The following is a 13,482-nucleotide window of genomic DNA, read 5'->3' as shown; positions in this document are numbered from 1 at the left end:
TATTTCTGAATACTTTATATGGGGGAACGAACGTTTGGTTTATTCTTTATAGGCGCGAACATGTGTGACAATCACGACGATTTATTCTGTTGAAGTGTTGCCTAAATGGTACTATATTGCCTGTAAAGTTTGCAATAAGAAGGTGCAGCCGTATCCTCTAGAATCTCAAACTGGAAAAGATTTACTTTATAGTTGTGGAGTTTGTGATGCTGATGTTACAAATGTTGATTACAAGTAAGTTTCACTTATACTGTTAAAATGTTTTTTAAGAATTGTGATTTGGAACTATATATACATTTTAAGTGATGCCTAACTGTTTAAAAGATATAAACTCATACTTCATGTTGGGTACAGAAATTCTCAAAAGATTAAGCTGCTCTTTTTTGACGGTCTTGCCCAACTATTTATTGGAAAAAAAGCTGAAGAACTGGCTTTGGAAAAAACTAAAGTAAGTATAGTAACATTTGAATTTCTTTTGGTTTAAAATATATAAACAAGTATTGAATCAAGTGTTCATCTATGGTCAGGATGATACTGCAGCTATTCCTGGATCTCTCTCGGTCTTAGTAGAGAAGACTATGCTGTTTAAAATTATGATTACAATCGATAATTTAAATAGCGACAAATCTGCTTATGTTGTCGAAAAGTTTTGGGAAAAAGATGACATGGTTGTGCAATTTGGCAAGGTACTAAAGAAAAAAAAAAACCATGATACCATTATGAATTCTAAATGTTTTTAAACTTAATGTATATAATTTCAATGTAAGAACTCTATGGAAGGAATGAACTTTCAATTAATTCTTCCGATGTCGACGATCATAAGTTGCAAATCGCACCAGCTGAAACGATTTTGACTTCATCTAAGAGAGATCATACAAAAAGCAATGTTGTGTCGAACGGGAGTCATAGCATGAAGACAAGGAAAAGAATCAAAACTGAACCCCGAGATTGAAAATTTTCTATCACTTCAAAACATGTTATTGGTTTTAATTTATTTTAGTCTTTTATTGGGTTTATGTTTTTTACAGAAAGTTTAAATTATTTCATACAATTTCAATCACTTCAAAACATCTTATTGTTTTCATATTGGTTTCAATTAATTTTATAAAGAAAATTTTGCATTCTAACACACTTTTCTATAAAATAATTGCATTCTAACACACTTTTGAACCACCACACACTTTTCTTATGGTGTTTTACCTTTTTACCCTCTAACTCTCTCTCCAAACACATTACTTCCCAACACACATCTTTCTTTTATTTTTTTATTTTTACTCTTTTTACTTTCTTTTATCTTTCTTTCTCACCCTCTCTAACTCTCCCTCCATTTTCAAATAATTTTTATTTATTTGTTTATCTTACTCCCTTTCTTTGATATATGTGCTTGAATAATCTTGAGTGATGGATAACAATATATATATATATATATATATATATATATATATATATATATATATATATATTACTTAGCCACATTTATATCTTTTTTTTTTAATTTTGCAATTTGATATATTTATCATTTATAAAATCAAATCCAGATGCTTATATGTTTATGATTATTTAGTTTCATGTTCAATATATACAATATCATCCATCAAATTTTTTTCATATGTTATTGACCATCAGTTTTATGTGTTCTATTAAAAAATCTTCAGATTTGGCTATATTTGTTACAATTTCTATGAAATTAAATTTATGATTATGGTTTATGATATAAAATTTAGGATTTAGGGTTTAGGTTTTAGATTTTTAGGGGTTTAGGGCTTAGAGGTTTAGGGTTTAGAGTTTAGTATAGGATATAATGAATGGTTTCATGCTTAGGTTTTTAGTGGATATGATGAGGTTAAAATTGTTTGGTAGTTAACAATGACTATTTCACCAAAACACAAGTAGTTTTTAGTGGACGTGTATAACTTAGCGTCCATGTGGACTTGATTTTATGGACATGAAAGATTAAAATTGTTTGATAGTTTACCATGGCTACTTTACTAAACCACAAGTTTTTTAATTAATTAGGTATATTCATATGTTTTTTTCTCTGGTCATCCAAAAATAATTATCCATCTATGCATGTTAACCATCCACATAATAGCAAACAACATCAATGAATTTGGAAATTTATAAAGAATGTAATGCAAGAAGTCAAAAATTTGACATAATTTAAGGTTCAAGGTTTACAGGTTGGGGCATGTCAGTTTCATGTTTTATAGTAAAAGATCTTCATATTTGGCTACATTTATTAAAATTTATGTTTATGGTTTATGATCTAATGTAAAGGTCTAAAGTTTAGGGTTTAGGGTTTAGGGTTTAGGATATGATATAATGAACGGTTTCATGCTTAGTTTTTTAGGGGATTTGATGAGGTTAAAATTGTTTGATAGTTAACAACGATTGTTTCACTATAACACAAGTAGTTTTTATTGGACGTGTATAACTCATCATCCATGTGGATTTGATTTTAGAATAAGTATCCACAAATAAGACATTAGTATCCACAAATACGTATCCACAGATACGTATCAACAAATACATATCCACAAATACGTATCCACATAATAAGACATTTTTAGCATTCACATAACAATTAACAAATATTCAACTATAATTGGATAATTAGGTATTCATATATTTTTCTCTGATCATCCAAAAAGAAGTATTCATCTAGATATGTTAACCATCCACATAATAGCGAACAATTATTCAAATATAAATAGATAATGTATAACTAATCAGTATCCATAGCACCTCATCCACATGATGACATCAAATTTTCATTATACAAACCTATTTTTTATGGATATGAACAGTAGATTTGTTATGTGTTGATGGTTGTATGAATAAATGTGGATTGGTTATGTATGAATGAATAGACTAGCTAGTAAATATTAATGACATGCTAGTCATATGAACAAGTGGATTCAACCGCTTGGATAGTTGACCACATAGATTCACTTGCTTGGATAATTGACCACATGAATGAATATTTCTAAGATGTTACATTGTAGGACACATAATAACCACATAGATTCAACCACTTGGATAGTATCTCATGCATCATCAAAATATGGACGACATGATGTTTGATTAATTAGACATTCATTTTTTAAGATGATCATCCAGAAGTATCCATCTACCTAGTTTGAGTATCCACATAGTATTGAACAAATATTCAGTGATAAATGGATAATGTGTGGTATAATTATTCATCCTAAATATTGTAAAATGGATTTTAAACTGTAGGAAAAATATAATTATAATGCATTATATAAAAAAAATTGACAATATATGTCTTAATAAGTAAATAAATTGATTACAAAGATAAAAAGAGAGAAAAATAAAAAGAGTTAGGAAAAAAAAAAAGAGAATTGGGGAGAGAGAAGAAGGAGATAAGAGATATGAAATGTTATAGAGGGTGAAATGGTCTAAAAAGTAAGTGAACAGTAGAAAATTGAGGTGAAAAGTGTGCTATGGTGAAGAAGTGTGTCAATTGAACAAAGTTTTACAAAAAGTGTGTCTTGATGTAAGATTCCCTTTTATAAATGTTCTGGAATTATGTTAGAAATAAACCAAATATTCTATATATATATATAACTTTACATAAATATAAAACATAATATATTATTGTTTGGGAAATATTGATAGTTAGAATATCCCTACAACCAAAGTAAAACTATTTTGAAATAAATCAAAGTTCCAAAAAATAACGATAATACATTAAAATTATTTGGTCAAATTTAATAGACTGAATATTCGATACGAGAATTGAGGAAAATGAACATTAACGATTATGTTTACAAATAATTTTATATTTAAAACTTAATGGTAATTTTGAATATTGTGAATATTTAATACGAAAGTTTAGGAAATATAATATTATCAAATCTGAAAACATAACTTCTACATGTTATATATATAATTCTTATCCCCTATATATTAATAGAGAATCATTCTTGAAAAAATACTGATGTGTCGTTGCCAGAGAGTTCGAAGCACATTTTAGCGAATAACCCTCATTAATTATACTAATTACATCTATGCCACTATAGATTTAAATCAAAATTTATTAAAACTATTTGTAGCCATTTAATTTGAATCTATATTACTATTCTTTAAAAAACAAAAAATTATTTTTTTAATTGATATTCATATTTTATTAAAATAAAGTCCATACAAATTTCTCCACCACGTTAAAAAAATTTTCTACATTCAAATATTTCACGGGTCACAAATATGAATATTAATAAAAATTAGTTACATATTTTGTTTTATAAAAACGAATCTTAGATCTCAAATAATAATTTTACTCATAATAATTTTATTTGAATCGATTTATCTGCACTATGTGCGGGTTGTTTACCTAGTTCTTGTAATTGTACCATGTCAACTGATAAAAAAAACTGAACCAATTCTTGAGTTCGTGCTGCTTGACGTAAAAGGTATCGCAAAAGTCAAGCTTTTTACAATATTTTGTATCATTGTAAATTCATACTAACATGTTTTAAATATATATGTGAAGAATCATAATGAAACGTCCATCTGGAGTTCGTCGATCAACCAAGAAAAGTTCAAGTGCTGATGAAGATGCATTTCGTTCGCAACTTCAACCAGAACAATTTATTTTCTATTATGAGGATAGCATTCCGGAACCAGATAAAAAAATCTAGAAAAACCAGTAAAGAATAAAGATCTTCTGAAGATAACTCATTGGCGCATCTTAATGTTCAAAATTCCATTGATGACGGTGAAGATAGTATATTGAAATCAACGAACAAGAAATCGAAATTTGATAACTTGGATGGAGTACAATATAATGCCTATCAACGAGTCAATTAACACATATGATAAGGGTGCTTCTGGTTTTATCTGCTGTGAGAAGAATAAAATATGGATGCAAAGATCTAACACGACAAAGGATTGACTTTCGAATATCGTTTACAAAATAAAATTTAAATTTCATATTTTATAATAATATCTATTTTTATTTATAATTATGATCATGATGTTCTTATAATTTGTTTTGAATTTTTAAGGGATATTATTACTTTCATTAGTTTCTCGAGTGTCAGTTTTTATAGCACAATTAAATTTCCTTTGTAATAATAATTACGATATGATGATCCACCGAAAAAGTAAATTAATAATATAATGTTACTAATAGGAATTTAAATTATAAGTTGGAATAATTTATTTGTTATAACAATTATGATATACTAATCACACCAAAATTATATGAATAAAATTTTGGTTAAATTATAATCCAATATTCATATGAAAGATGATGGAAATTTAACAAAAAAAAAAATGTTGATGAAGTCTAATAAAGTAAATCTCTAAAAGATGTAACAAAGACCCGCATATTTAATTAGAAAGACAAATAACATATGTTTAGAAAATATTTTTTAAATGTTAAGAGGATATATAGGAACATATGTTAATATTCGTATATATCAATAATTAGTACATTTTAGTTTAGAGGATATATACGTAATGTCTCCTTATATAAACAGACCTAACAGCAATATTCACCAAAAAACTAAGAAAATTAAGGTATCAATTAAAGGATTATAATTACTCGATTATATGAATTCTTGATCGTAGTTTGTTTATATTTTGCAGATCGTTATACTTTACGTCTTATAATGAGACCTTCGAAGTTTCCATATCGGAGGAAGAATGTATCGACACATGTCGTCTCTAGAAAACGTAACAACATTTTCAATTCTTTACATTAAGAGAAATGTTATATTCAAATCTAATGATCGTACGCAACAACATTGAAATACAGGTGTTAGTTCTCCGATAAATCTACCTGCTTTTACAAATGCATTAAATATTCAGAATCCTGAATCACATAAGACTGCAAGGTTGATAGGAATGCAAATATTGAATTCTAAAAGGGCAAAAAAAAGAAAAAAGGTTATATGTTCGTAAAGAAATTTTGTAATATATATATATATATATATATATATGTATATGCTAACTAACTAATTCTATCCTTACCTATGCAGAAAATTTTCTTCTTCCCGGACTACACGAAGATTTCGTATGTTACATCGCAACTTATGACAACCCGTCCCGCGGATCCCACTAGCCCACCACTAGCTGCCCTAATGGACCGTCTGTGGACCCTGCTAGCCCCCCGCTAGCCGTCTCAATGGACCCCAAGCTGGCCCTACAGGGCATCGATCCTAACCCCTCACTGTAGAAATCCAAATCCACCAGTAGGTAATTGGTGTGCCAGGCCTTCCTCGAACCCTGTAGGGCCAGCTTGGGGTCCGTTGGGGCAGCTAGCAGTGAGGCTAGTGGGCTAGCAGTGAGGCTAGTGGGGTCCACGGGACGGGTTGTTAGACAACTGATTTGGATTCCAACGATGAAAGTGATTCTGATAGCTTTTCTGATAGAAATTCATTCAAGATTAATGATAACAATACGACATCTGACATGTTTCTTGGGTTTCCTCCCATAAAAGCTAAGTTACTAAATAATGGTATTACTCGATGCATATCTAATTGTTTATATTATAGATTTGTAATTATGTATTTAACTAATACATATAAAAAACTATTAATCAAATATTTATGTAGGTGATTATGATGATGGAGATCCTTATTTTTTATGTGATAATTGTGGAGTATATATGTGGTATGGAGAACAGGTGAATAAACGGACTAAAAAGGCAAAGCCGGGATTTTCATTGTGTTGCCATCGTGGCAAAGTAGTACTTCATACGTTGAAGACTGCACCTAAAACGGTACTATCGTTGTTTTATAATCACGACGACAGGAGTAAAAACTTCCATGATAACATACGAGCGTACAACATGATGTTTTCATTCACATCGTTAGGTAGAAAAATTAACCATTCCATAAATAATGGTAGAGGACCGTATATATAAATATTTGTCATAAATAATGGTAGAGGACCGTATATATAAATATTTGTCATATCTCAAATATATGTTAAATATTTTTAATATTTGATATATTCTACTAATCATGATTATTATAACTTTATGTTTTTGGCGTTGATATAGAACATCAGGATCTTCGGGAGATTTAAGACATGAGATTGTTGAGCTCTTAAAAAAGATGTTTGATAGTCATAACCCGCATGTTAAGGCGTTTAGATCGGCAAGTGAAAGATTTAATATGGAGGACGGTAGCGAAGGTTTGCGATTAATGTTACCTTTGGAAAGAACGACTGATGCAAGAACTCATAATCTTCCTACCAGCAAAGAGGTTGCTGCTCTAATACCCGGAGATTTTACGGCTGGTGTGAATAAACGTGACATTGTTATAGAAAGTCGTTCGGGTAATTTACAGAGGGTAAGTGAGCTTCATCCCGCGTACTTGCCTTTACAATACCCATTGTTGTTTCCTTATGGTGAAGATGGTTACAGATTAGGCATCAATATAGGGTTCGTGGATACCCGTGGACGTAAAAGGAAAACGGTCACCATGAGAGAATTTTATGCGTATAGAGTATGTGAAAGATATGAAGAATCCTCGATTATTGTTATGGCAGGCAAATTATTCCAGCAGTTTTTAGTCGATGCATTTACTACTATAGAATCAAACAGGTTTAACTATATTTGGATGAATCAAAGCAAGCTCCAAACTGAAAGAGTCGATAAGATAATCGAAGCTGCCGAAAAAGGACATGGAGATCTTTCACAATACGGAAAGAGGATATTTATTCCATCATCGTTTACAGGCGGAAAGAGATATATGATGCAACATTATATGGACGCCATGGCTACTTGCAAGTATTATGGATTTCCTGCTGTTCATAACTTTTACGTGCAACCCAAAGTGGCCTGAAATAGATCGTTATCTAGAAAGACATCGTCTTAGTAAAGAAAATAGACCTGATATATGTAGTCGAGTTTTCAAGATGAAACTTGATAGATTATTGGAGCAAGTGACAAAGGAGAAAACTTTTGGTATCGTAAATTCTGGTATGTTTTATAATATTTATTATTATTATTTATATTAGTCTTCCGATCATGTCAATATATTAATGCTTATCTGTTTTCATATTTTCCAGCCATGTATACAATAGAATTTCAGAAGAGGGGTTTGCCTCATGCACACATGATTCTGTTTACATCCAGACAATAAGATGCGTACAATAGACGACATTGATAAATTCATAAGCGATGGAATTCCTGATAAAGAGGTGGATAAGTATTTATATGAAGTTGTTTATGATGTGATGATTCATGGTCCGTGTGGTCCTATGAACAGAGATAGTGTCTTTATGAATAATGGACATTGCACTAAATTCTTCCCAAAACCATTCATGGATAATACTATTGTCGACGATGCTAGTTATCCAATATATAGACGAAGAAACGATGGGAGAGTTGTGGAAAAAAGGGTTTTCAATACGATAATAGTTACGTTATTCCCTATAATCGTGATTTGTCTCTCCGTTTTTGTGCGCATATAAATGTTGAAGTACTTGTTCAAGTACATCACTAAAGGTCCGGACTATATTAGAGCCGAAGTAGGAGAAGAAGATCAGGAAAATGAAATTAAAAAGTTTTTCAATTGCAGGTAATAGTTTATTCAAACTGTCAAACATTCTCATATTTAATATTTGTATTTTTTAAACTTATCTAACTAATTCAAGCTTTTTTAGATATGTATCTTCATGTGAGGCTTCTTGGCGAATTTTTGTTTTCCCGATTTGTTATCGTACTACAGCCGTAGAAAAACTCCCGTTTCATCTTCCAGGACAAGAATTGGCTATTTACGACGAGGATGATCCAATAAAAGATGTTTTGCACCGTACAACAAATAGAACTTCTAAGTTTTTGGGCTGGATGGAATGCAACAAGATTTATCCCCAAGCCAGAAAACTCAAATATGCTGAATTTCCATCAAAAATTGTGTGGAATAGGAGAGAAAAACTTTGGAAGCCAAGGTCTGAGAAACGAAAAATTTTTGTAATAGGCAGGATTACGTACGTACTACCTTCTCTAGGACAAGCCTATTACTTGCGAGTTTTGCTTAATAAAATTCCAGGACCAACAAGCTTTGACTATTTAAAAACAGTCAACGGTGTTCTTTATAAGGATTTTCAAGAAGCTTGCTATGCATTGGGATTATTTGATGACGATAAGGAATACATTGCGGCTATAAATGAAGCAAGTGAATGGTGTTTTGGGGAATTTCTAAGGAAGTTATTTGCGATCCTATTGCATACAAAGAGTTTAACTGTTCCTCTTGAAGTTTGGAATAAAACAAAGGACATCTTGATTGAGGATATTTTGTTTAAAGAAAGGAGAGAAAGGAACGATCCAGGTACATCAAAATGTTCTTTTGTTAAGTGAAAATATTTCAGTTTTTTTGCAAGAAAATATTATAATTGAGTGTTTAACTTTACTGTGGTAGGTCTATTATTGACACGGGCTCAGATATAAAATATATGTTTAACTGAAATAGAGCTTATGTTGCGATCGAATGGTACGTCTCTTACCGCCTTCGAGAAAATGCCTAAACCAGACGATAGTATAATGAACACATGTGTTAATAGGCTTACGTAGATGAGAGAATATATAGGCCTCACAAACAACAGGAATTGTACGATAAGTTGTTACCTATGCTAACTGATGAGCAGAGACGTGTTTATGAAGAAATCATTCACTCCGTGAATCAGGACAAAGGTGGTATGTTTTCTGTTCATGGTTTTGGTGGTACTGGGAAAACTTTCATGTGGACTATTCTTGGTGCTGATATAAGGTCTAAAAGTAATATTGTTTTGAATGTTGCTTCAAGTGGTATAGGTGCTTTGCTTTTGGAAGGTGGTAGAACGGCTCATTCAAGATTTGGTATTCCAATCAATCTTAATGAATATTCTGTGTGTACGATCGATGCCGAATCTGATCTTGCTGATTTAATTAGAGAAGCAAAGATTATAATATGGGACGAGGCTCCAATGATGAACAAGCTTTGTTACGAAACTTTGGATAGGAGTTTGAACGATATCATGAGATGTGACAAGATTTTTGGAGGTAAAGTTGTTGTGTTAGGAGGTGATTTTAGACAGATACTACCTGTTATTACGGAAGGAGGAAGAGTAGCGACAGTTTTAGCATCTATCAACTCATCTGTTCTTTGGAATAGTTGTAAAGTTCTTAAACTTACCCAAAATTTGAGACTTCGCAAGGCACGTAATAGTATGGATGCGGGTGCTCTCGCTACTTTTTCAAAATGGCTTCATGATATCGGGGATGGAAAAATCAACGAGTCAGATAGTGGGGATGTGGAGATCGAAATTCTGGAAGATTTGTTAATTAATACAAGTGGAAATCATATTGAAGCAATAGTTAAAGAAATCTACGGTGAGCATTTTGCAAGTAGGACTGATCCAAATTTCTTTAGTCAAAGAGCTATTCTAAGTCCAAGAAATGATGATGTTGATAAGATCAATCAATTTATGCTTACCAAGCTCCCAGGTATGCAAATAAAACAGGATATAGAGTTTTTTTTTTTTTTTTTAAAAAAATACTAATATTAAAAACATATCTAAAATTCTTAAATTTTCTTAATTACAGCTGAGGAGAGGCGATATCTTAGCTCTGATAGTATTGAAACGTCGGATACAAGCGGACGTGATGATATGATCTACACTCAGGAATTCCTAAACAGTATACAAGTTTCTGGACTGCCAAGCCATGTTTTGACGTTGAGAATAGGAGCACCTGTCATGTTGCTAAGGAATATAGATCCTAAGGGAGGTTTGTGTAACGGTACGAGGCTAATTATTACTCAGATGACCAATCATGTGATCGAAGCAAGAATCGTGACTGGAAAAAAGGTTGGTGATAGAGTACTTATTCCCTAGGATGTATGTTAGTCCACCTGATGCAAAGTTTCCTTTACGTATGAGGCGACAACAGTTTTCTGTTACCGTGGCGTTTGCAATTATTATAAACAAGAGTCAAGGTCAGACACTAGAACATGTTGGATTGTTTTTACCGAAACCGGTTTTCACACATGGTCAGCTTTATGTTGCATTTTCTCGAGTCACAACCAGAAAAGGATTGAAGGTGTTAATTACAGACAAAGATGGGAAATGCCAGAATAAAACACTTAATGTTGTTTTTACAGAGGTATTTGAGACTGTTTGATTATGATTTGTAATTGGATAATTGTTTTGGACATTTAGATTAAAACTTTATTTTCTATCTTTAAATAAAGAACTCTTTAAGATCTTTATAATTCAATAATTGCCATAATACTCATTATAAATTGTTGTGACATATCTCAAATGATACTATTGCTATGTAATTAGGATATAGATTTTCATGTTGAAGAAGACCATTTTTGTTATTAGTATCAACAATGTAGTTTCAAAATATATAATTGTTAGCTGTATCATAAAGTCTATATATTAACTAACAAATCTTAAACACATTTAAATTCTAATTTTGCATCATATCTATTAACTACAAACTTTGACTTGATCTGTTATAATATTTATAATAATAATATCTAATAGTCAAAAAAAAATGTGAGACACTAAAACGTTTAAGACGCAACGTTTAATCGTGACTGTTTGTACTCTTACAAATCTGGAATCCCCTTTTCTTCTTCGATAACAGAGAAGAATCAGAAAAAACCCTAATTTGATTAAATCATGAGAATTGATTATATTTCTGATTTTCATCGGGGAAGAACGAACTGGTATATCCACGCCAAAGTCTTAAATTCTTGGTATGTCTGCGAATTCTTCACTAAACGTGTTCTTCTTCTTGTGGACGAAAAGGTTAGAGAAATTAATAGAATGACAATTTTACTTATATTTGTTATTTTAACACTGCTTATATATTTGATTACTTACACGATGATTATCAAACTTTGAAGGGTGACACAATTGAAGTGTCCTTTGTTCCAACTACACTTAAAAGCTCCAGAAGTATATTTATGTGGGTGAATGGTATGAAATTAGGTCTTTCAAAATCATCAATCCAACTCTCAGGGAGAGGAATACTCAGCATCCTTTTCAGATCAAGTTTACAGATGATTCAACCATGACTCTGTTCGAATCAGCAAATTCGAAAAATTACTTCCGATTCGAAGATTTGGATGATATATATCGTTCAAGAATCCATCATCCCATCTCTTTCGGTATGTTTTTAAAAATAGTTTTAAATAATTTGAATTATACCCCGTGAATATAGATAGTTGATATCTTTGTGTTGGTAAATCTTTAGACTTTTTAGGAATTTTGGAACTTTGTGTATTGGTCCCTCCCATATAAAAGTACAAATAGAACTTTTTATCAAAGTATATGTGTATGATATATTTGGATACATTCATTCATCTCATTGCAAAAAAATAATGACTTTTTTGCACAATAGATGTTTGCGGATGTGTACTAGCTGTGCAGGACAACAGAGATCAGTTTAATGAGGTTGTTTTCATGCTATTAAATGGCAGGTAAAAAACATTTATTCCACCTATCATGTTACTAAGATTTATAAGTTGGACTCGTTCATATAATGTTGCGACAATGTACATCTGTCGGAATGAAACTCTTAAGTGTCATGCAATGAACAATTATGCTAGCCTTTTCATGACTTCATGGGAGTCCTCTGGATGCCATCTCACATATCAAACTGAACCGGTGTTTTTCTACTGCGTTTCTGGAAGGTTGGAGAGTATGAAGGTATGTACTATTAATAACATTTGCTAGATTTACTGAGTGGTTAAAGACTAGGTTGTATATTCATTTACCAATCTTTTATAACACTTTAAACATTTCTAGGTAAACCGTGTATTGTAAACACATTGGCCTCCTCCAAGATCTTTAAAAACCGGAGTTTGAAAGACTTGAGCAGCACAAAGCTATGTAAGTTTTTAATGTTCATCAATATCAAGTAGTGTATCATGCTAGGGTTTAACTTATGAATGTGTTTTTGAAAGGACCATGGTAGGGTTTAACTTATGAATGTGTTTTTGAAAGGACCGACCTTTTTTAAAAAAAATAATAAATAATAAATATAATAACCAATATAATAATATCCAGTATAATTCCAATCATAAACCAATGATCCAAACAACATAAACCAGTGAACCAGCAATCCTAAGCAACATTCTAGGACTCAACTCTAGCAACCTAACAGAAGCTAGACAACCAAGCGAACCACTAGAACATCCTCCTCTTCATTGCCTTGATTTCACGGTCACACTTTGTCTTTACCTGCACCACAAACACATATTGCAATGCATAAATATTTTATAAACACTCAGTAAGGCAATCCTCCCATCTACTAGGCTATACACACAAGCAATAGAGACATCTCTAACCATCAACCAACAATCATCAATCAACAATCAACAATCAACAAGCCAAACAACACATAAACAAGCAGATTAGAGAAATCTCCAGCTTAGATAAGCCATGGTCCTGCACTTACCTTAACAAGTGATTCACAAAACTAAATACAACCAAATGAGAGGCTTTCCAATA

General features: G+C 31.6%; 1 protein-coding gene across 1 annotated transcript; it reads left to right on the top strand.

The window, feature by feature from the left end:
- Nucleotides 1–8,121: 8,121 nt before the first annotated feature.
- On the top strand, nucleotides 8,122–10,851 carry LOC104773174. Its single transcript, XM_010497753.1, has 4 exons — nucleotides 8,122–8,379; nucleotides 9,625–9,746; nucleotides 9,978–10,462; nucleotides 10,562–10,851. The coding sequence occupies exons 1-4, from the start codon at nucleotides 8,122–8,124 to the stop codon at nucleotides 10,849–10,851; spliced, it is 1,155 nt and encodes a 384-aa protein (XP_010496055.1).
- The last annotated feature ends 2,631 nt before the right edge of the window (nucleotides 10,852–13,482 follow it).

The sequence above is a fragment of the Camelina sativa genome, unplaced genomic scaffold, assembly GCF_000633955.1.
Source record: "Camelina sativa cultivar DH55 unplaced genomic scaffold, Cs unpScaffold00478, whole genome shotgun sequence".
Classification (NCBI taxonomy): Eukaryota; Viridiplantae; Streptophyta; class Magnoliopsida; order Brassicales; family Brassicaceae; genus Camelina; species Camelina sativa.
Note: the sequence above shows the minus strand (reverse complement) of the source record. Positions and strands in the feature narration are given on the sequence as shown.

Excerpts from the sequence above, each read along its gene's own strand:
- LOC104773174 (XM_010497753.1), top strand. The coding sequence starts at position 8,122 with ATGCGTACAATAGACGACATTGATAAATTCATAAGCGATGGAATTCCT. Across the intron at positions 8,380-9,624 it reads GGAGAGTTGTGGAAAAAAGG|AGACGTGTTTATGAAGAAAT; the intron begins GTTTTCAATACG and ends ACTGATGAGCAG. Across the intron at positions 10,463-10,561 it reads TATGCTTACCAAGCTCCCAG|CTGAGGAGAGGCGATATCTT; the intron begins GTATGCAAATAA and ends TCTTAATTACAG.